This window comes from Phocoena sinus, chromosome 15 (genome assembly GCF_008692025.1).
Source record: "Phocoena sinus isolate mPhoSin1 chromosome 15, mPhoSin1.pri, whole genome shotgun sequence".
NCBI lineage: Eukaryota > Metazoa > Chordata > Mammalia > Artiodactyla > Phocoenidae > Phocoena > Phocoena sinus.
Window position 1 is genome coordinate 13,538,504 of NC_045777.1, and position 22,584 is coordinate 13,561,087.

General features: G+C 38.5%; 1 protein-coding gene and 1 pseudogene across 6 annotated transcripts in view; one reads left to right on the top strand and one right to left on the bottom strand.

Moving 5' to 3' along the window:
• Positions 1-22,584, bottom strand: part of NCOA3 (nuclear receptor coactivator 3) — a 122,228-nt gene that overhangs the window by 17,692 nt on the left and 81,952 nt on the right. For 4 of the 6 annotated variants that reach the window (XM_032604578.1, XM_032604582.1, XM_032604577.1 and 1 more), the window contains 12 exons: positions 11,011-11,115; positions 9,965-10,137; positions 9,387-9,487; positions 8,033-8,207; positions 7,185-7,373; positions 6,912-7,013; positions 5,671-5,811; positions 5,252-5,399; positions 4,113-4,504; positions 3,063-3,934; positions 1,929-2,064; positions 778-972 (listed from right to left, as the gene is read on the bottom strand). In XM_032604578.1, the coding sequence (XP_032460469.1) occupies positions 778-972; positions 1,929-2,064; positions 3,063-3,934; positions 4,113-4,504; positions 5,252-5,399; positions 5,671-5,811; positions 6,912-7,013; positions 7,185-7,373; positions 8,033-8,207; positions 9,387-9,487; positions 9,965-10,137; positions 11,011-11,096 (2,710 nt within the window). In that variant the 5' untranslated portion in view covers positions 11,097-11,115. Of the gene's footprint in view, positions 1-777; positions 973-1,928; positions 2,065-3,062; positions 3,935-4,112; positions 4,505-5,251; positions 5,400-5,670; positions 5,812-6,911; positions 7,014-7,184; positions 7,374-8,032; positions 8,208-9,386; positions 9,488-9,964; positions 10,138-11,010; positions 11,116-21,710; positions 21,843-22,584 lie in introns of all 6 variants that reach the window. The other 2 variants (XM_032604579.1, XM_032604583.1) reach the window with 2 other exon arrangements.
• LOC116739827 lies at positions 13,881-14,406 on the top strand (annotated as a pseudogene).

The following is a 22,584-nucleotide window of genomic DNA, read 5'->3' on the forward strand; positions in this document are numbered from 1 at the left end:
TTATACGCACTGGGAAACCAAAGAATTAACGTGACTCGCTTTATTGTGATATTTACTTTATTGCGGTGGTCTGAAACAGAACCTGCAATACTGCTGAGGTATGCCTGTATTGCTATGTATTCATTACAGGTTAGAAAATGTCTTGCGAGACTTCCCTGGGGCACAGGTTCAATCCCCGGTAGGAGAACTAAGATCCTTCATGCCCCACAGCGTGGCCAAAAAAGAAAATGTCTTGGACTGAAAGTCTCCTTGAGAGTTTAAATCACCAAGACACAGAATAAATGAAGAATACTCATGAAAGAAACATGCTACTGCTATTCAAAATCCTGTTAATTCCAATTAAGTATTTTAAATTTGCTTTTCCCAAAAGAAATTTTTAATCATTAATATTCATTAGAAATAACGTATCAGGGACTTCCCTGGTGGCGCAGTCGTTGGGAATCCTCCTGCCAATGCAGGGGACACGGGTTCAAGCCCTGGTCCGGGAAGATCCCACATGCCATGGAGCAACTAAGCCCATGTGCCACAACTACTGAGCCTGCGCTCTAGAGCCCGGGAGCCACCAACTACTGAGTCCACGTGCCACAACTACTGAAGCCCACGAGCCTAGAGCCCGTGCTCCGCAACAAGAGAAGCCACAGCAATAAGAAGCCCGTGCACCGCAAAGAAGAGTAGCCCCCGCTCGCTGCAACTAGAGAAAGCCCACGCACAGCAATGAAGACCCAAGGCAGCCAAAAATAAATAAAATTTAAAATAAAATTAAAAGAAATAACATACCCATGTTTGAGCCATAATTTTCCTGACTATCCATCATTCTTGGATTGCCACCCAACACGGGTTGCTTTGGTACCATGGGGAAAGCACCAATATTCTTTACTGGAGGGCTTGAGCCAACGGAAACAGGGCTGTCTAGAGACACTGCTCGGTTATATGGAGGACGAACAGACTGCACAGACTGCGGACTCCTCAAACCTGTTAAAAAACATAAAAGCACAATACATAAATATCCCCCGATGATTCAGTACATAAATAATCAAGTAAAAGACATAAATACCACCCACCCAAGAATGTCTTTCTTACCAAAATAAACACTGTCTTCTTTTACAAAATAAATAAGCCCCCCAAAGAAACAAAGAAAAAAGAAGCCTTGTATTCCAAATAAAGTAAAAAACAAGAGTCTCGGTGTTGGCTGAAGTATTAGGCACTGTTCTCTAGCCTGATATGGTCATTCATATTCTGCTTCACTTAATAGTAAAAATTTTACCAATGTTTCAAACTCCTGGAAGTTCTTTAACATGCATATTTAAAGTTTAAAATTTTACAACTAAATGTAACCAGATAAGTTGCCTTCTAATCAACCAAGGAGTAAAACAAAATTTCCTCCTAACCTTTTTCTTTTTGTTTTTTCTAACCTATTTGATTGATCTAACTTTCCATTTCAGTTTCGGAAACAGTGCCACTAAAAATGAATAACCACCTTTCCAGATAATTGTGGATTATTCTTTTTCAATTGATACATATAATATATCCTTGTTAAACTGATGAATCAAGAAACACTCAGCTATAGGTGTTGGGTAAGAACCAGCAAACACCAAAGTTAATGTCAAAGGACAGGTTTTGATTTGCTTTTTAATCCAATTCTCTGTGCCTAAGACAAATAAAGGTACTAGTAGGTACAGAGTACCTACTACTCACCTGCAGCAACCAGAGAAGAACATTTTCCTATAAGCCCTGTGATTACTGGCATCATATTAGTTAGAAATGGGAAACTGTCCAAAAAGCTTTTAAAATCACCTACATTATAAATTAGTAAAAGAAACTAAGGTGTAGTACACATTTTAAAGTTGGATCCTAGTTTTAATTAAGAGTACATACAGGTGTGCAGAAAAGTTCAAAGGCAGCAAAAATAAAATCCAGTTCTTTCTTACCCAGAGAATTAGTTCCTTGAAACATCTGTTGCTTCGTTACCAGATTACTACCATTTGTGGATATGGAATTACTGTAGAAGTCAGAATTAGTCAGATCACCAAGAATAGCATCTAGATTATCCAAGTCTCCAGATCCCTGAAAATAATTTTTTTAAATTAACCCGTGTACATTACTAGATACATAGGTATAAAACATACTCATCAGAGGAAAAGAGATGAAATGGGAACAAGTAAAACACAATAGTTACCTGAAATGGTAACACCCAACTTAGAGGCTAGCTAGCTGATTATGACCCCTATCCCTACACTACTTCCTTGAAAGTAAAAACAGTTGAAAATTCTGGGATAAATCCGTGGGTTTGGAGGTGCTTTCAAAGGGGCATTTTTTAATTTACCCTGTATGTTTAATTCTCAAACTGCAGGATATTTTCCAGCAAACATTAGTCAGAATCATGAGCTGACAGAGATGTTTGCCTCTACACACACTTCTGGAAACATGTATGATTAATAAAAATCAAAAAAAATTTTTTAATAATAATAGTAAAAAAATAAGCTGATGTTCAACAAGATATTCATAGCTATGCTTTAAAAAGGGCTTTTGGTCAATGCATTTGGGAAACACGTTTAAACGAAGTTAAGCACACACCCTAACAACAGGACTTCTCCAAGACTTTCTCTTCGCAGGCGCACATTAACGTCTTCCAGAACAGTGTTCCTCAAGAGGAGTCTGAGAAGCGCTTGTATAGAATGTGATCATGTATACGAAACTTGATCTTAGGTAAAAATCAAAATTCTGTTGCCCGATACAAGAGGTTTTTCCCATTTCTACCATACACTTAATGACCCAATGTGCTCATTCCAATAATAAAAACTTCCATGAAAGATTTCAAATTGCCTACTAATGAGGTACAGTCACATTTGAAAGCATACATATCTGATTATTTCTACACTGCATCATAATACACTTTACTGGTGCTCAGAAGAGCTACCGAAAAAGTGACAGCTCCAGATTAACTTCCATTAAATAAACCTAAAACAGAAGGTAAGAATTTGTGCATAACACGTTGTCTTTCTAACACAGAAATGCAATGCTGAAATACAAGCCTAAGCTAGAACATACAGAAGACAAGTTACCTCTTCATTTGTTTCTGTCTTAATTTTGGCGTCCTTCCCTTGACTTGAGCTCGGGATGGTGGAGCTGCTGCAGTGGCTCACTTTACTGTCTACGCCGCCTTCCGCTTTGGGCTGTAGTTCTTTGGAGAGCGTGTCACTAGGATCATCCCTGTCCAGCAGGTACCTGAGCAGAGCATTATTTTCCTTTCTCTTAGGGCTTAGTTGCTCCTGCTTGACGTTTCCTTCTACACAAGACGTTGTATTGCTAGTGTCTTTCCCAGTGGCTTCGGCGGTAATCTTGGCTACCTCAGCCGGTGAATTCCCATTCTGCAGCAACTTGTGCAAAATCCGGTGCTTCTCTTGCAGCAGTGACCCGTGCATATTGGATGTGGAGGACACTCCTCCAGACGTCGAAGAGGAGACCCCAGAGGGGCTGGTGACACTAATGGAAGAGTCTTTACAACTTGAATCCAGGGGCGAGTTGGTCAAGGAGGAATGACCCCGGTCCTCAGAAGAACAGGTAAGTAACTGCAGTAATTTTTTGTGACCTTTGCTTTCCAGAGGACCCCGCTGATTCTCTGGCCCTTCTGCACTGCTCTCCTTACTTTCCTTGTCATTGAGGTGATCTCTGCTATTTGACTGACACATTGAACTCTCCACTGGATTCTGGTCACAATACAAGCCTAAGGGACTCTTGGAATCTTGACTGTTCACTTTACTTGGTTGACTTACATTCATATTGGGAGAGTTATCCAATTTGGGACCTGGTGAAGACAGAGTAGATAAAAGAGAAGTCCCTACTCCCTCACTGATAGCTTGAAGGGCACTGAGAGAGCTGCTAGAAAAGCTGTGACTCCCAGTATTGCCAGAAGATCCCATGGGAGAGTGCACACCTGGATTTGGAGAGAAGTCAGGAAAAGAATTAGACTATCAGATGCTATAACAAAACACTACTTAACACTTCAAAGTTTGTTTTAAAATGAATTAACTTTACAAGAATTACAGTGGTATGGATAGAAAAGAATTACTGAAAAAGAAAAAAATAAAGAAAAGGAAATGTAACACAAATACCTGCAACAGGAGAAAACTGATGTGAGGCCATCTTTGGACTCCCACGATTACGCGGAGAAATCATAATATTCTGCTGGCTGGAGCCAAGACCAGGACTCCCATGTGGAGGGCTACTCATGTTGAGACCATAGTTGTTGTTCTGGTAGGAAGATGGTGACTGCATGCCTGGCCCAGGGTTCACTGAAGCTATGCTACCGGAAGGCCCATACCTGGCTCCACTCATCTGCCCCGTGGCGCCGGGCTCAGCCACACCGTAGGTCCTGCTGCCCAGCACCTGCAGGCCGGGGCTTGGCGACACGTTCATGCTGCCTACCGAACCGCTGCATCCAGCTGCTGGAGGTCTAAGGCCTTGTCCAACAGGATTCGGGTTTGGTCTATACCCATTCTGTTCCCTGCAAAGAAACAGAACGATGTTTTACTAAAAAATTACAGGCATGCGTTAAAAGCCTGCATCAGATTTTTTTTTTTTTAAGGATGAAGTGAGTGTCCCAGAAACTTAACTTCTTAGGCGCCATTCCAATGCCTAGTGACAATAACAATCTAGACACTGATCAGTTATTAATCTAATAACATACTTTTAATAAGCCACAGAATCTAAATGAGTGACACCATCAGAGCGCCACGAAGGGCCCAAAGCTACGTTAGCTGGAATCTCAGTGGGGCTTTACAAGAGTTCTCATATACCAAGGGGTTAACCTGGAGGCGCCTGCAAATTACTCAAGGTAATTAATGGGTGAATATCCTGCTCCTTCCTGCGCTGCTCGTTTACCGTTAGCAACAGCAACAGTAACTATTTCTTCTTGAAGTCTACCTTCAAATTTTAAATTCAATCCCTAAAAGCACTGTAATATATCATTAGAAATGAAAGGTAACAGAGGTAGTCAGATTTTATGTATTCTTTTATCCACTAGCCTTCCCATCCTCCAGCTTTCCCAGGAATGAATGAATGAACAAATCCTCATTTACACATGAAAATATAACCTTAAAGAAAACATACTTTAGGAATCTAAGTGCACTTCAGCAAACCCAACCACTGCCTGCTTTTCTTCTTAATTTTTCTTCTCCCTTTTTACACTGATAATAAAGCGTCTCGAGAACACTTCTGCATTTAATGAGAATACAAAGTAATCTATCATTACCTCTGAAGAAAGTGGGTTGAGACAAAGCCGTGACGATCATTTGTCACAGGATTTCGGAAGAGTTTGCTTTTTGTCTGTGCAGTCACTACAGTGCCATCAGCCAATGAGAATCGATACACTGGGGTTTCTGCATGGCCATGGATATAAGCTTTTGGAGAAAATATCCCATTACTAGTAACTACAACTGGCAAAACAAATGCAAACAGGAGAAAACAGAAAGGAAATATACAAATCCAACATTTTCAAAATCCAGTGAAAGACTGGACCCCACCAAAATTAGGCTAACATAAGAATGCTCAAGAATCATCTTCCTACACCACACAGACAAAAACAACTATGGTCATGTATATACTTATTGCTCCATAGCACATCAAACACAATGACAAACAAGATCCAGAATTAACCTCCAAATTCTTTACCTTCTTGATAGTGACGTTTCTGGGACCATGACTGCCCATCATTAAGACTAAAAAATCTCTGGATACACCTTCGGATTATATCTTCAAAACCAGGCCTCATGGAAGACCTCAGTGAATTTGTATCTATGTTGACAACTTTTCCTATTAAACAGAAAATTGCCACTGTGTTTAATTTCATCATTGTGCATTATCAACTGCACTGACTTTAATTCTTTACTCTCATGGGCAAAAAAAGGGCAGACCAAAACTAAAATTCATGTTGATGTCAAGAATTACTCCCAGTAATTCCCATTAAATTACCTGTCTTTTTGAAGTGCACTTCTTTATGAAAAATGGATTTGAAGTTACAGAAAAGAAATACTGGCTTCTGATTTGAAATGCTATTTGGAGAGAAAGCCAGGTGCATCTACATTTTTTTTGTGTGTGTGGTAAACGGGCCTCTCACTGCTGTGGCCTTTCCCGTTGCAGAGCACAGGCTCCGGACGCGCAGGCTCAGCGGCCATGGCTCACGGGCCCAGCCGCTCCACGGCATGTGGGATCTTCCCAGATCGGGGCACGAACCCGTGTCCCCTGCATCAGCAGGCGGACTCTCAACCACTGCGCCACCAGGGAAGCCCGCGTCTACATTTTTTTGTGTGTTTATATGAGGGATTTTAAGTGTCAAACACATCCAACTTAAATGCCCAAGGTTTCGCTGAATCTCTCCTAGGGTTGTATAAGAAACATAAGGGACTTCCCTGGTGGCACAGTGGTTAAGAATGCACCTGCCAATGCAGGGGACACGGGTTCGAGTCCTGGTCCAGGAAGATCCCACATGCCGTGGAGCAACTAAGCCCATGTGCCACAACTAGTGAGCCTGAGCTCTAAAGCCAGCGAGCCACAACTACTGAGCCCACGTGCCACAACTACTGAAGCCTACGTGCCTAGAGCCCATGCTCCACAACAAGAGAAACCACCGCAATGAGAAGCCCATGCACCACAAGGAAGAGTAGCCCCCGCTCGCCGCAACTAGAGAAAGCCCCTGCACAGCAATGAAGACCCAATGCAGCCAAAAATAAATAAAATAAAAAATTAAATTAAATTAAATTTTAAAAAATAATATTATAAGAAACATAGGAAATAATCCATGCAAAGTATTCGCTACAGTGTAGGCACTTAAATGATAGTGCAGGCTGCAGAAAAGTTAACTTTTATAAAAATTTTCAAAATGAACAAAACATACACACACGCACAGTTTTTACCTGAAAGATCATGTCTAGTAATAAAGCTCTCAGGATTTGATGGAAATGCTCTTTCTCCTGTGGTAGTGCGGCGTGCCACACAGATCATACAGGATTGCAAATCTGCAATAGAAAATTTAACCAGGTAAGGATTATACTCAACCTTTGGATGTGTCTATTCAATAGGCAAGTAAGAACATGGAATTCAGTAGGAAGAATTACAATGGAAATTACAAAACTACAAGTTTGGCTGTTATTGTTTGATAATCACCACAAGCATGTGATGACTCTCACCTTCTCCTTCCTCCATCATAGCACGTGGCTGGGACAGGGCAAAGCACTGCATCGTTTCATATTTCTGGCGCATTTCAGGACTAGTGTTTATGTCTTCCAGAACGTCGTGTGGTATTTTCATCAACATACGGCAATTAAATGTATGGCTTTTTTGTCGCTGGGTCTCATTTGTCCAGGTAACTCCATTAACTTTAGAAAACAAATTGAAAGGAGATTTTTAAAAGCTGGCAATTCAGTCCATGACTATCATCAAATATTTAAGCTATAAATCAACCATACTCCAATTAAAAAAAAAGAAGAATTTAAGCTATACATATTTTCTCATTATATATCTTCCATAGTAATTTCTACAATAACATTTCAAAGTGGCAATATATAAAACACTGGAATAATTTCAATTCAAATTCAACAGGTATCTCACTTCTATTTTGTAACTCACTGTATATCTTAGACCCATGAAATGTATACCAAACTCTAAATTCGTATTTGAAATTTTGCTATCTACCACTTGCCCTGTTCTACATAAATCATCACTTGGCTTTCTAAAAGGTATATTCAATTTTCTAAGAAATGATCAAGAAAAAGAAATTTTTTTAACTTACTTAGAAAATACAGGGACTTCCCTGGTGGTCTGGGGCTAAGACTCTGTGCTCCCAATGCAGGGGGCCCAGGCTCGATCCCTGGTCAGTGAACTAGATCCCACATGCCACAACTAAAGATCCCCCATGCCACAACGAAGATCCCGCATGCGGCAACAAAGATCCCGCGTGCCGCGACTAAGATCCAGCACGGCCAAATAAATAAATAAATATTTTTTTAAAAAAGGAAGATACACATTAAAAGCCTACCTGTAGATTTCGGTAAGTTTTTAAGAAAATCCTTTCTGTCTTCTTCATGCAAAATATTGTAGACACTTGTGTTAACCAGGTCCTCTTGCTTATATTGCAGGTACTGGGTGACATTTTCTGACACAAACACAATGTTTCCTTCACGATTCACCACAAACAGGAAGCCATCCAATGCCTGAAGCAGGATATGTTGTAATATTGGCTATTATGGACTGAACTGTATCCCTTCCCCCACCAAAATTCGTATGTTGAAGCCTTAAACCTCAATGTGACTGTATTTGGAGATAGGGCCTTTCAGGAGGTAATTAAGGTTAAATGAGGTCCATAAGGGTAGCTCTAATCCAATAGGACTGGTGTTCTTATGAGAAGAGAGACAGACACCAGAAATGCACACACACAGAGAAAAGGTCACGTGAAGACACAAGAAGGCAGCCATCTACAAGCCAAGGAGAGAGGTAGGTCTCAGGAGAAACCAAGCCTGCCAACACCTTGATCTTGGACTTCCACCCTCCAGAACTGTTGTTTAAGCCACACAGTCTGTGGTATTTTGTTATGGCAGCCTTAGCAGACTAAGACACCAGCCATAGTACTAAATAGAATTTGAAAAAAACTGTTGATTTAACAACTGTGAGCCATCATTTCTATTAACATTAGCACCATCAATACAGGGCTGTATGAAAAAGACAATTTGAAAACATGACAGTAAAGACAAAATCTGAATTATAACATCTAATCTAATTTTTGAAGAATTACTTCTTCAAAGGAGTTTTTAAAAGTGTGAAAAATCATCCTTAGTGCTTCCCATTTTTTCCATTTGTTACCAAGTCAAGCTACAGGAACTATACCACTCCTTAGTGAGAATTTACAAAGAGGAACTGAACTGATCAACTAAAAAGTAGCTGGAACAAACTAATTGAACAAAAACAGTTGATAAGTGAACCTGAATAAAGGGCTTCAGGTCATGACTTAAAAAGAAACATTCTGTAAGTGCTATAGCTTAACTCAATCTACTGAAGACAACTACTTACAAAAAACACGTATTTTAAGTCTTAAAACTTCCTCAAAAATATAAAACTGTAGTGTGCCATACTATCAATTATGCAAAAATACACAAAAAGGTCTGAGCTAAAATATGCCCAAATGCATTTTTATTGCAGGGGGCAGGGCACCACAGGACCTCATGAGTTATGTATATTTTAAATATATGAGCATTTTTTATCATCATATTCAGAATACTGAGTTGTACTCATGAAAAGAAACATTTTCTTTTTCCTCTCATATCCTAGCCAAAATTTTTTCTTTCTTTCTTTTTAAATCAACTCAGCTTATCGTATAGCTAAAACCTTGTACTTGCCTGAAGTAAAAGTGGTCCTAAGGAGTCTTTATCAATAACTCCTTGTCCTGTGGAAGATACATCAGCTTTCTGAACATCATCATCACTGGAAATAGCTTTTCCTAAAAAGACATAAGGCAATACTACAAATAGCATATATATCAGTTATAGATTAAATCCACCTTCAAATTGTTCCCCGAACAGACACAAAGAGACATGCACACAGATGTGCATAAGAACATACACATTTCCTGATAAGAAAATGATGTTACAGTTTTTAAAGGTTAAAATTAAACTTCCGAGTCACCCAGCAGGACAGAAGATACTCTAAATTTTCTTTCCCTACTAAATGTACTATCCCATTGCTTCCTGAAAGGGACCTAACAAGTGACAGGGTGAGCAACACTGGCCTTCTTCCAATCCTGGTGACTGTTTCCTAAAGAGCAAAGCTGGTCAACTCATCTGTCCATCTAGCCCCACAGAGGACAGCCCTCAAGGAGCAGCAGTTCCCACCTAAGCAACAGGTAGCAAAAGGCAAATGTGAACACAGTTAACAAGTTCCTTCTAAAAGACTTGAGTGTTTTCTTACTTTGTATTACCTTGCTCTTTTATTTGACGTATCTGTCTTACTGTTTCCTTTAAAATTGCACATTTATCTGGTTTGACATTGAAGTTGTCAATATCACTAAGATTAGCAGATATCAGTTCAGCCAATTCTTCAATATATTTACTCTCCTGCTCCCGTCTCCACTTTTCACCACTGCAGGTAAGACTGGGGGAGGGGGGGGGAAAGGCCATAAATATACCTATCACAAAAGAGCTATGAGCAGAATCAGTACCTACACAACACCATTACACTCATATATAAACAAACTAAATTCAGCCCATAAAGACTACCAAAACATTGTCTTGGAGACCTAGTACAATACAGTTGAAATTCATTCAAACCTAAATTCAAATCCACCTGTTGTTAGCCTAGTGGCCTTAGGCATTAGTCTCATTTCATCATCTGGAAAATGGGGATAAATAGTCTTTACCACGAAGAGACAATAAAATTAATAATAAAAACAGTAATAGCTCCTTATTAATTATGAGGTTTTATGAATTATAGGTTTTTTTATTTTGCAACCATCACAGTGAAATTCAAGTGATATTGACCTTGGCAAACACTAAAAAAGCTATAAAGTATCACTGCATAAAATAGAATATTTTATTTCTATTTTTTAAACTTCTAACTTCATTCAGGAAAAGAATGATGAAACCCCACAATTGCCAAAATATCAACTTATAACATGTTATTAAAGGATACTAAAGATTCTTACTTGTAATAATCTTGTCGAGCTACTCCTAACTCTTATGTCCTCTATTGAGAAATGCTTCTTACAATATCACACAGTTAGTATAATATTCTCATTTCTATCTGAATCAGCCATAAAGCCTCTATTATAACATAAGAATGTCCCCATCTCATCACTGTACCACTGTACTTACTACAAAGCAAAATCATATTATTTAAACAAAGACAAAAAACAAACAAACAAATCTAACCAGAAAATGCAAATAAAGAAAGCTGAAATGGTATCTTCAAAACAAATAAAGGCGGGGGAGGCGCCCTTGGTGAAGTATCAGGAAATAAACTGCTTACCCTTGTCCTGGAGTATCACATGGCAACTTGCGTTTTCGTGAATCAGGGGCCAGTGGATCCAAGGAGTTTTCTCCTAATCCGCTCATCTTGAATATACATCAGCAACTAAGAAAGAATAATAAGATACAAACATTATAAAATATCCATGACTCTCATAAAGGTGTCATATGCTTGAATGGCTGCATGTTGTAATTCAGAACTGCTTTCCCTAAATGGTTAGATAATTCTCAAAATTCTTTATAGTACACAACTGTTCTGAAGACCTCAAGAGTTCATATTCCAGTTTAATTATGCAGAATGTCCATCCAACCCCAGGACAAATGTTTCTCAAGACTGAGTAAAAATGCGTATATTTACCAAACGTAAGGTAGTTAGCTAGCGGGAAGCAGCCGCATAGCACAGGGAGATCAGCTCGGTGCTTTGTGACCGCCTTGGGGGGTGGGATAGGGAGGGTGGGAGGGAGGGAGACGCAAGAGGGAAGAGATATGGGAACATATGCATATGTATAACTGATTCACTTTGTTATAAAGCAGAAACTAATACACCATTGTAAAGCAATTATATTCCAATAAAGATGTAAAAAAATGCGTATATTGAATACCTCACAAAGAACAAGGCATCTTCTGCATAGTTAATAAGAAAAAGAGACTGTCAAGTCTCCAACTGATAAAATCCTAAATTTTACTTATACACAAATAAGATCTTATCTTGTCAATTGGTAAGAAGTCTTCAAATGATAAATACCTAAATTATTTTCAGGCTATTTTCAAGGTAGAACATTTTTTCCTTAGACCATTTCTTTAGTATTTATCATCCAATGTGTTTTTCTTCTGCTACTTCAAAATAAACTGAGATTGTGTAAATAACATGTAAACTCCATACATTCTGCTTACAAATTAGATGTACAACAATAAAACTCCAGGTGGGAGGATTCTGAGAAGATCCACAGAACAACAATTATTTTAATATTAACTGATGGAAATATAATATGCCTTAGTTAAAGTTGCACTGATAAAATAAATGTAGGCTATTGTTGAAAAAAGCAGATTTTAATATTCAGTGGCTCATAATTTTAAGACATCTACTAAGCCTTCACTTAACAAGAATTTTATTTGTCCTAAACTCTTGTTTACGAAGACAATCACTGCTATAAAGAATTGCAAGTCCAAAAAAAAAAAGAACTGCAAGTCAACGGAGAAGTTCAAATACTCCAAAATACTTTTTCTTCATTTGTTAAAATGCATCTTGCATTCCATCTAGTCTGAGACATACATGGAAGGACATACATTTCCACTAGGTGGCACAATACTGCCAGGATGAGAGACAAATAGAAATGCAAAATTTTACACAAGATCCTCATCAAACTTAAAATATGTAGCTTTAAAAAACCAAAATGGGAAGTTTTAGATTACATTATCATCTTTCAGGTGTTCTAAGTATGAATTAAACACCAACGATATTTATTCTACCAATAATTTTGATAGTAAAATGTAAAGGCTGAAAAGCTGATACGTTTTAAGAACTTGGTGTGGTTTTTTTCTCACAACGTAAGTTAAAATAAAAGAGAAACGAACTTAAAATAACTTTCACTAATGTGGCTTATTTATTTACTTGTTTATTTATTTATTTTTGGCTGTGTTGGGTCTTCACTGCTGTGCACAGGCTTTCTCTGGTTGCGACGAGCAGGGGCTACTCTTCGTTGCGGTGCACCATCGTCTCACTGCAGTGGCTTCTCTTGTTGCAGAGCACAGGCTCTAGGCGCATGGGCCTCGGCAGTTGTGGCTCGCAGGCTCTAGAGCGCAGGCTCAGCAGCTGTGGCGCACGGGCTTAGTTGCTCCGCAGCATGTGGGATCTTCCCAGACCAGGGCCGGAACCCGTGTCCCCTGCATTGGCAGGCGTATTCTTAACCACTGCACCATCAAGGAAGCCCCCACTAATGTGGCTCAATGTCATGATTTTAAAGTGTAACCACAGGGGCTTCCCTGGTGGCACAGTGGATAAGACTCTGCGCTCCCAATGCAGGGGGCCCAGGTTCGATCCCTGGTCAGGGAACTAAATCCCACATGTGTGCTACAACTAAGAGTTTGCATGCCAAAACTAAGGAGCCAGTGTGCCACAATTAAGGAGCCAGCGTGCCACAACTAAGGAGCCAGCGTGCCACAACTAAGGAGCCCATGTGCTGTAACCAAGGAGCCCTGGAGCTGCAACTAAGGAGCCTCCCTGCCACAACTCTAAGGAGCCCGCTTGCCACAACTAAGACCCGATGCAGCCAAATAAATTTTTTAAAATAAAATTTAAAAATAAAGTGTAACCAGATCCCACAATGCCACAATACTATATTCTTCAAAAATGACAATGTCATAAAAGACAAAGTCTTTAAGTATTCCAGATTAAAGGAAGCTAAAGAGAAATGACAATTAAATGCAATATTTGATCCTATACTGGATCCTGTACTAGAGGGGGAAAATGCTATAAACGACACTATTGGATCAACTAACAAAATTTAGAATATGGACAATAGATAAAGTATTTTACCAATGTTAAATTTACTGAAGTTTATTTCTGTACTGTGGTTATTTAAGAGACTATCCCTATTCTTAGTATTTAGGACAAAAAAGCCATTATGTACACAAAGGACCCTCCAATGTTTGGGCGGGGGGGATTACATACAAGTAAGTGAGTGAGTGAGTAACAGGAGAAGAGGAGGGGAAGGGAAGAAGAGAAAAGAAAGGAGGCCAGCAAATTGTTGACACTGGTTGAATCTCAGCTGGGCAGAAATTTTTAAATTCTTTGTACTATTCTTTCTCTTGCAACTTTGCGTTAACTTTAAAATTATTTCCAAATAAAGTTAAAAGTATGTTCATCTTTTCTGATCCACCATCTGCGGTGGCACCACCGCCAATATGCAGATTTTCGTGAAGACCCTGACGGGGAAGACCATCACTCTCGAGGTCGAACCCTCGGATACAACAGAAAACATAAAGGCCAAGATCCAGGACAAGGAAGTAATTCCTCCTGACCAGCAAAGACTGATCTTTGCTGGCAAGCAGCTGGAAGATGGATGTACTTTGTCTGACCACAACATTCGAAAAGAGTCCACTCTTCATCTTGTGTTGAGACTTCGTGGTGGTGATAAGGAAGAAGTCTTACAACACTCCCAAGAGTAAGCACAAGAGAAAGAAGGTTAAGCTGGCTGTCCTGAAACACTATAAGGTGGATGAGAATGGCAAAATCGGTCACCTTCGTCGGGAGTGCCCTTCAGATGAATGTGGTGCTGGAGTTTTTATGGCCAGCCACTTTGACAGACATTGTGAAAAATGTTGTCTGACCTATTGTTTCAACAAACCAGAAGACAAGTGATTGTATATTGGTTAATAAAAGACATGAACTAATGAACTAACGTTAAATGCTGAGTTTTATTCCGGTGATTTTAAAAGTGGGTTTTAAGCATCAAATTAATCGCACTATTTTCTTAGGTAACCTGTACTTGGCAGAATTATGTTGTATTTGATACCAGCTGTCTAGATACAGGCCAGTTTCTTTGTACCTCAGCAGTATTGACATTTTTGACTGATAATTCTTGGTTGTAGGGTCTTTCCTGTGTATCATAGGGTGACGAACAGCATCCCTGGTCTGTACCCACTCGCTGCCAGTAGCACACCACCCCTCCCCACAACCAAAAGTATCCAGACATTGCCAAATGACTCCTGGGGGTGGGAAGGAACCTCCCCCACCCCCAGATTGAGAAACATTGGTCTGTGTGAATTGGTATTATAACCTTGCCTAAAAAGAAGCTACAACATATTGACACTTGTTTCCTACAAAGGAAGTTTAATGGCAGCAGAGCTCTCAAGTTACCACTTAAAAAATTCATCTGCATATGGCTGGTTCACTTTGTTGTACAATATAAAGTAACACAGTATTGTGAAGCAATTATACTCCAATAAAGATCTATTTTAAAAAAAGTATGTTCAGTTTTGATTTCCAATTTTCATGTTTAAAAAGAAAAAGTGATTCCTTAAGAACAGAAATAGAACATTGTAAAGCAACTATACTCCAATAAAAATTAGTTTAAAAAAAACAGAAATAGAGTAGTCACGACTCAATACAATTAGTTTTATATTTGTTTCATTCAAAGGTTATTTTTAAATTGAGTGGCCAACCATCCAGTGAGTAATAGCATTTTATTTTAAAAATATAATTTACTCCACATTCTAGATACTATTTCCTTACTTTGACGTTAAACATAAGCTGAATCCTCAAAACTGAGTAATGAACTCTTTAGTGGATAACAGCATTTAATTTGAAAGACATAATTTATTCTATGTTCTCAGCATTATTCCCTTACCTTGCTGTTACACATAAGCTGAATCTCCAGTACAGTTTAAGGTGCCTAGCATATAAGAGGTGATCAATAAGCATGCCTTGAAAAGTACTGAGTAAATGGAACATTCAACTTATCAAGTCATATTTTATAAAACAGATTTTCCTCCATTCTGATTTCTATAGAAGTTCAAAGGTTACTTTAAACTTTTAAAATTTTTACTGCTATGGTTGATATAGGATGTCACTGAAATGAATTTTAGAGACGTAAATTACATCAATAGAGAATCAAAACCATGACAATCTTAGTGTGAAAAAAAATAATCACAATTATCATGTAAACCAGAAGTGCATACATGTCATTCATGTTAAGTCAATGTTTATGTGCATATAAGAGAAACCTAAACATGTCTACCTATGTCCAAATACACATGTGGCCCCTTCTCTTGATGTGGCAGAACAACAAGCTATAATGTGCACATGACTGTGCAGTCTACATGCTACCAAGTTTACTGTTTCACAGAGTCCAATGATCTCTAGTAACAGAGGTAATTATCCAGAAATGTACCAATGCAAGATCCTAATTTAAAACCACAGTAGTGGGACTTCCCTGGTAGGTCCACTGGGTAAGAATCCACGCTCCCAATGCAGGGGGCCCGGGTTCGATCCCTGGTCAGGGAACTAGATCCCACACGCATGCTGCAACTACGAGTTCGCATGCTGCAACTAAAGATCCCGTGTGCCACAACTAAGACCCGGCACGGCCAAAATAAATAAATAAATACATATTTAAAAAATAGAAAAATAAAAAGTAAAACCACGGTAGTGGTGTTTACTCAAACATGAAGATATCAATATAACTAAGATATAAAATAATTTTCACATTCTATTTTTTTAGGAACAGGCTTGACAGATTTCTTTTTCTAGTTCTTAGATAGGGACAAACCTTGGTACTACAATCACTGTACCATGCCTAAAAAACCACATGATGTCCAAGTCTGAATGACAAAATACTGTATAACAAAAAAATCAAAGTAGAATAAATACATCCTTTAAATTTCATTTGGCTGAAGAAAATGTTCAACATTAGAAATAATAAACAGAAGCATTTCCCACACCCCCCAAAAAATAGTTTCAGCATATACAATAATAATTCCTGAGCACAGATGACTATGACAAATTCTTTATGTACAGTTTTCTATTTATTTTGCATCAATATCAGTTATGAACATAAAAAAGTATAAATAGCATTCGTTTTACTTGCCAAGTCTGTTGTCTACTCACTGGTGGAGCCAGACTCAAACTATATTTATCTGGGGGGATATATTATCTAGTTTGGTAAATTATTCTTTTGAAGGTATGAAAGGTAAATGCTTAGCATATACACACTAAATCTAGACCATTTTCAGTCACTAGTCAAGAATTAGGGTGGGAGAGGGGGACAGAACATGTACCAGGCCCATGAGTAGATCAATTCCACCCCGCCAATAAGTTCAAAAGGTTAAGAAACACAGATCAGTAACTGTACAGCTTACATTTTTACATCTTAAATTACAACCCATCTAGTTTGAAGAATATATGGAATTGATAAAATCCATATTCAAATGGGAAATAATATAGCACAAGAGTCTCCCAGTATCTCTGACTACAAGAACAGTCTATTAATATTGGGCCCCTTCTAAATTCTGATTCCTTACAATTAAAGATTATCATCTACACAGTTGAGTAGAAAAGAAATTAGGACCACAATATATAACTGCCCTACCCCTGGGCAACCTGTACTCTTATCCAATAGTGAGGTGCATACATGTATTTCTGTGTGTGTGTGCACATTTTTCTTTCTACATCTTTGTTGGAGTATAATTGCTTCACAATACCGTGTTAGTTTCTGTTGCACAACAAAGCAAATCAGCCATATGCACACACATGTCCCCATATCCCTTCCCTCTTGAGCCTCCCTGCCACCCTCCCTATCCCATCCCTCTAGGTCATCGCAAAGCACCGGGCTGATCCTGTGCTATGCTGCTGCTTCTCACCAGCCAACTATTTTACATTCTGTAGTGTATATACGTCGATGCTACTCTCACTTTGCCCCAGCTTTGCCCTCCCACCCCATGTCATCAAGTCCATTCTCTATATCTACCTCTTTATTCCTGCCCTGCAACTAGGTTCATCAGTATTTTTTTTTCAAGATTCTATATATATGCATTGGCATACGGTATTTGTTTTTCTTTCTGACTTACTTCACTCTGTATGACAGACTCTAAGTCCATCCACCTCACTACAAATAACTCAATTTCATTTCTTTTTATGGTTGAGTAACATTCCATTGTATATATATACCACATCTTCTTTATCCACTCATCTGTCGATGGACATTTAGGCTGGTTCCATGTCCTGGCTATTGTAAATGGTGCTGCAATGAACACTGTGGTGCATGTCTCTTTCTGAATTATGGTTTCCTCAGGGTATATGCCCAGTACTGGGATTGCTGGGTCATGTGGTAGTTCTATTTTTAGTTTTTTAAGGAACCTCCATACTGTTTTCCATAGTGGTTGTATCAATTTACATTCCCACCAACAGCGTAGGAGGGTTCCCTTTTCACCACACCCTTTCCAGCATTTGTTTCTAGCTCTTTTGATAATGGCCATTCTGACCAGTGTGAGGCGATACCTCATTGTAGTTTTAATTTGCATTGCTAATGAAGAGATGTCCCCCAACTGACTGTTAAACTGGAGATACACCTCAACCACACTTCCAGGTGAACTGGACTGTCTAGATCCTTGAGTCATTTTTACAATTATTTTCCTTGTATAAAATATTTCTACTTAAAAGTTCTATGCTATACTACTTAAATATATTAATATGACAATGCACACTTTAAGATTACATTTAAGCGACATATTTTATACAACTACTTTAATACAGAATAATAGCAATTTACAATAAATTCAATGCTCTCAAAATACGCTACCTATTTCTATATTATTTGGAAAAGTCGTAAGCAGATTCATGATAAATCAGATTTAAAATGAACAAGAATCTTATAGCAATTGGATAACATTTCTCTATAAATACTATAGGGCTTTCTACATAAAACAATCATGCTGTGGTACAGGTTTAAGCTTAGACATGCACAGAATACAATAAACTGCTAGAAAATGAACATGCTTTCACTCTAAAAACAACAAAGAATTATATCCGCCAGCTCAAAAGCCATGAAAATGATGATATGTGGCTTAGCAGCATTAACTAGCTTTCCCTTTGGTTATTCACAGTTAAGACAGGATGGGAAATCTTGATTATGTACAACAAACTAGCCAGATGGACAAAGATACAGGAAGTACTCCCTGTCCAAAAGGAAGAGACATCAATCAACAATGCTAGTGTCCATCAGGTGAGCAAGAAGTTATTGGGGGGGGGGGGGGCGGGGAGACCCTAAGAAAAGCCATGCCATGCCATGCCAAAATGGGGAGGAGATAAGTTACCCAGTAAATCTCAAATGGCCTGAAGACCAACTAAAATATTTTATTTTCCTAAATTAATAAGGGAGAGGGAAGAGGACAGATAACTTTTGTGGCAGTACAGTACTGGGCATATCACATATTCTGTATAATTTCTCACGACCCTCCAAAGTATGTATTACTCTCATTTTACAGATAAAGAAGTATCTAGATCACACACAGATACTAGATACCAGAGCTGGGATTATAATATTTTCAGACTTTATAATCAACAAAATATGTACCAAATGTTCCTTGAGCATTTTATCCACCCCCCCCCAAAAAAAATAAACCACTTATACTGTTGAGTCACACCATTTCCAACCAATTAACCAGAAAATGTCTCAGCTCATCAGTAAGGACATTGAGAAGTTGTTCCATGCAGTGTTTAGGGGCATGCAGTATTAGGGTCAGAGGCAAGGAGACGCTCCAGCTCAGCAGGTACTAATGCTGCTATTCCCCTCAAGCTCCTAAAAACCAACCATTACTCTACAGATCACCAGATAAATGGCCCTCTGAGGTGGTCTACTATTAACCATGACCTTTATTTCCAACTGAAACCAACAGTTAGTGGCTTACATGGCAAGAAGGAAACTTAGATCAGAAAAACATTAACTATACCCAAAATAATATGTCAAATATTTTCATTCTTGGGTTTTCTAAGATTAAATGCTGGAGCCAAGAACTTCTGAATATCCCACCAGTAATTCAGTTTATTAATCAGGCTTGTTTGCCTGATTTATACAAGGTATGATTAAATACGCCAATTAGGGAGTATTTCTGGGTGTCTCCTGAGAATCCCAGTAACTTAAGGAAATTTTCATACAACTGTGGATTTGAACTGATTTACCGAAAACTGCTTGAAGCATTATGTAAAAGCAGAGGCTGATCAAAGCCAATTAGAAAAAAAATTACCCTCGGGAAAGATTTATGAGACGTCCATACATAAACGAACTACCCAAAATACAAGTTGCAAATTGATGCTCTTACTCAAAAGACAATTTTAGTATATAGTCATCACCAGTTAGGCTTAATCCTACAAGATTATATTTTCCAAAATATAAAATGAGAGGTTTATTTCAATCTTCTGTGCAGCTCCAAGAGAACCAGCACCATGGAGCAAAGAAAGGACACAAAATAGAACCTGTGTGTGTTTAGGGGACAAGAGGAGGCAGGGGAAGAAAAGTCAATAAACATGGAGCCACTATGGACATTTCCTCACCAACCAGATGACTCTTCCAGTGAGTATCTCCTACCTTTATGTTTTAATTCAACCCTGGTATAAAGGATAAGAACTGAAAGGAGACAAGATGGGGGGGTAGTTTCATATAAAAGCTAACTTGCAATATCCTTTTGTTGTGTTGTTGATAACCTGTCATGTTTAGTAGGATAAAGTATGAACCACCCAATGCAATCCATTTTTAAAATTTAATTCCATTTCCGTTCAAACATTTGCATGCCCAGACCATTTGAGGACCAGGAAAGAGGGATAAATGACACCACACATTGCTAGAACTCTCAGGCAAGCAGAAGAGAGGAACATACAATTATAACAACATTATTTGGTAAGTGTTAAAATGAAGGCACAGCTGATAGGAAACCTACCAGCATACAGTTTTTTGAAAACAGAGAAAATGCATATAAACAGTATCTACAATAAACTACCTTGGTGTAGACATATGCCAGAAAACAGTGTAAATCTCAGGTCCTGGTCATTCTTTTCCTCTATCTTTAGTTAATAATGTCTGCAAATTTGGAAAAGGGCTAGCAGGGAGCAATAAAATATCTTATTTTTAATACATAAGTTGAGGTGAGAAGCATCCAAACGTGAATTAACAGCTAGTTCATCCACAAGGTTTCATTCTCCCTTCTCCTGTTGTATGTCTTGCCTTTTCATTCTCAATCAACAGGATGACCCCAAAGCCCCTTTACATTTATGCTCCGGTTTAAGCCTGATGACACTGAACTCAAACACAAACTCCCCAGAGGTTCTAGTACCAGAACTGGGCATACCAATTAGCCAAGGCAAGTGTTAGCTACAACTGGAAGCTTGTTGCCAAGAGACTTCTCAACCTCTACGTGAGCAACAGAGTTGAAGTTCACAAATACACACTGTGCAGAGGGAGTTAATAAGCAAGCCAATTCCACTGAAATCAAATTACCCTCTCCTGACAGCATACTAACTAGCTGGGTAATTCTTTAGCTGTTTTAAAGGTTACAGTGACTCTTACAATGTAACACGCTGAATCTCTCTCATTCACAGGAACAGACCTAAACCCCAAGCTCGTAAACCACATTTTGGCTTCATTCCTGAACAACATACTATCTAGTTGTACTTCTTCCTCACCACCACCTCCACTACCCAAGTGGCTTGTGCTAAAAGAGATTTTGACAAAAGATATGGAAACATTTCCTATTTGTATGTAACCTTAAGTCATTTATTTCTTTTTAGATCTCCCCTTCATCCCTCTTTTATCTAGAATACTAGAATACCTAGTCATCCTTCAAGATCAAACTCAGCTGTCACCTCTGGTGAGACCATTCCCAACTCTCCAATTAGAAAAAGTTATCCCTTCTTTATCCTAATGCATTTTCGATAGTTTATTACAACATTTTACACACTACACTCTATTCTTGGACACTTTTCTGTTTCTACTTTCTACGCTATAAGCTCTAAACCATAATAAAAACTTGTAAGAGACTTTCTTTTATTACAAACTCCTTCCTCTCTCTTTTCACTCCTACTACCACCATTCCCCTTGTTCCTTTTTCCAACTCCAGTTCTCCTTCTCCTTCCCATCCCACTAGATGTACCTCTGACCAACTACAATATTCCTAAAATATAGAGAAGATTGGGGGGAAGGGGCTAAATACCTTGTAGAACAGTTCTGCTTCCTTCTGACATGTCATTTTTCACTTGGATATTCCCATTCCAAAAAATATGGTGGCTTCAAGGTATCTATCAAAATAAAACTCAAGGGTTTTGAATCCTTCACGGCTGATGTACTATGATACAATAAAAAAGACAACAGGGGGGCTTTGTTAGACTCAAACTTATCACCTATAAAAAGCTTATCACCTGTAAAAACTGGGGATAATCACATCTCACATATTCTTATGCTTATTGTGAGAATGAAAAGCAATACAAAGCAAGCAACTGGAACAGGGAATAATGGTGATCCCTGAGGTACACGATACCAAGAACAAAGATGTATGTTCACAGCAACATCAATCTTGCTCTCATTTGAAAAACAAATAGTTACAAATATACCATACAGCAACAAATTAAAAAGCTTCAGACAAATCAATTAGCCAGAACTATTCAGGCTATCTTCAGCGTACAGATAGCTGACTGGAATTTAAAACATTTTCCCACTGGAACAGTGTGGTAAGTGGCAGTTAGTAGCTAACATAAAGCCATGAAAATAGAATAAAACTATTGTCACAGATGTCTGTGTCCTTAAGATAAACAGGTATAATTACAGAATAAGTTGGCACCTTTTAGAAGATTCTGAAGAGGTTATCCAAGTACTTTCAAATGTGCTAGGTAAAGCAAACAGTGCTGGTTCTTTTTTATATCTTATTTTATTTCTGGATTTGTGGTTTAATTTTTCTTGGACAGACGTAAATATCTCTACATCAAAAGTATTATTTACACCTAAGGTTGTCCCTTGGCACATAATGAAAACATAAGAAGGAGAGGGAGGGAGGGAAGGAGGGAGGGAGGGAGGGAGGAAAGAGAAAGTGT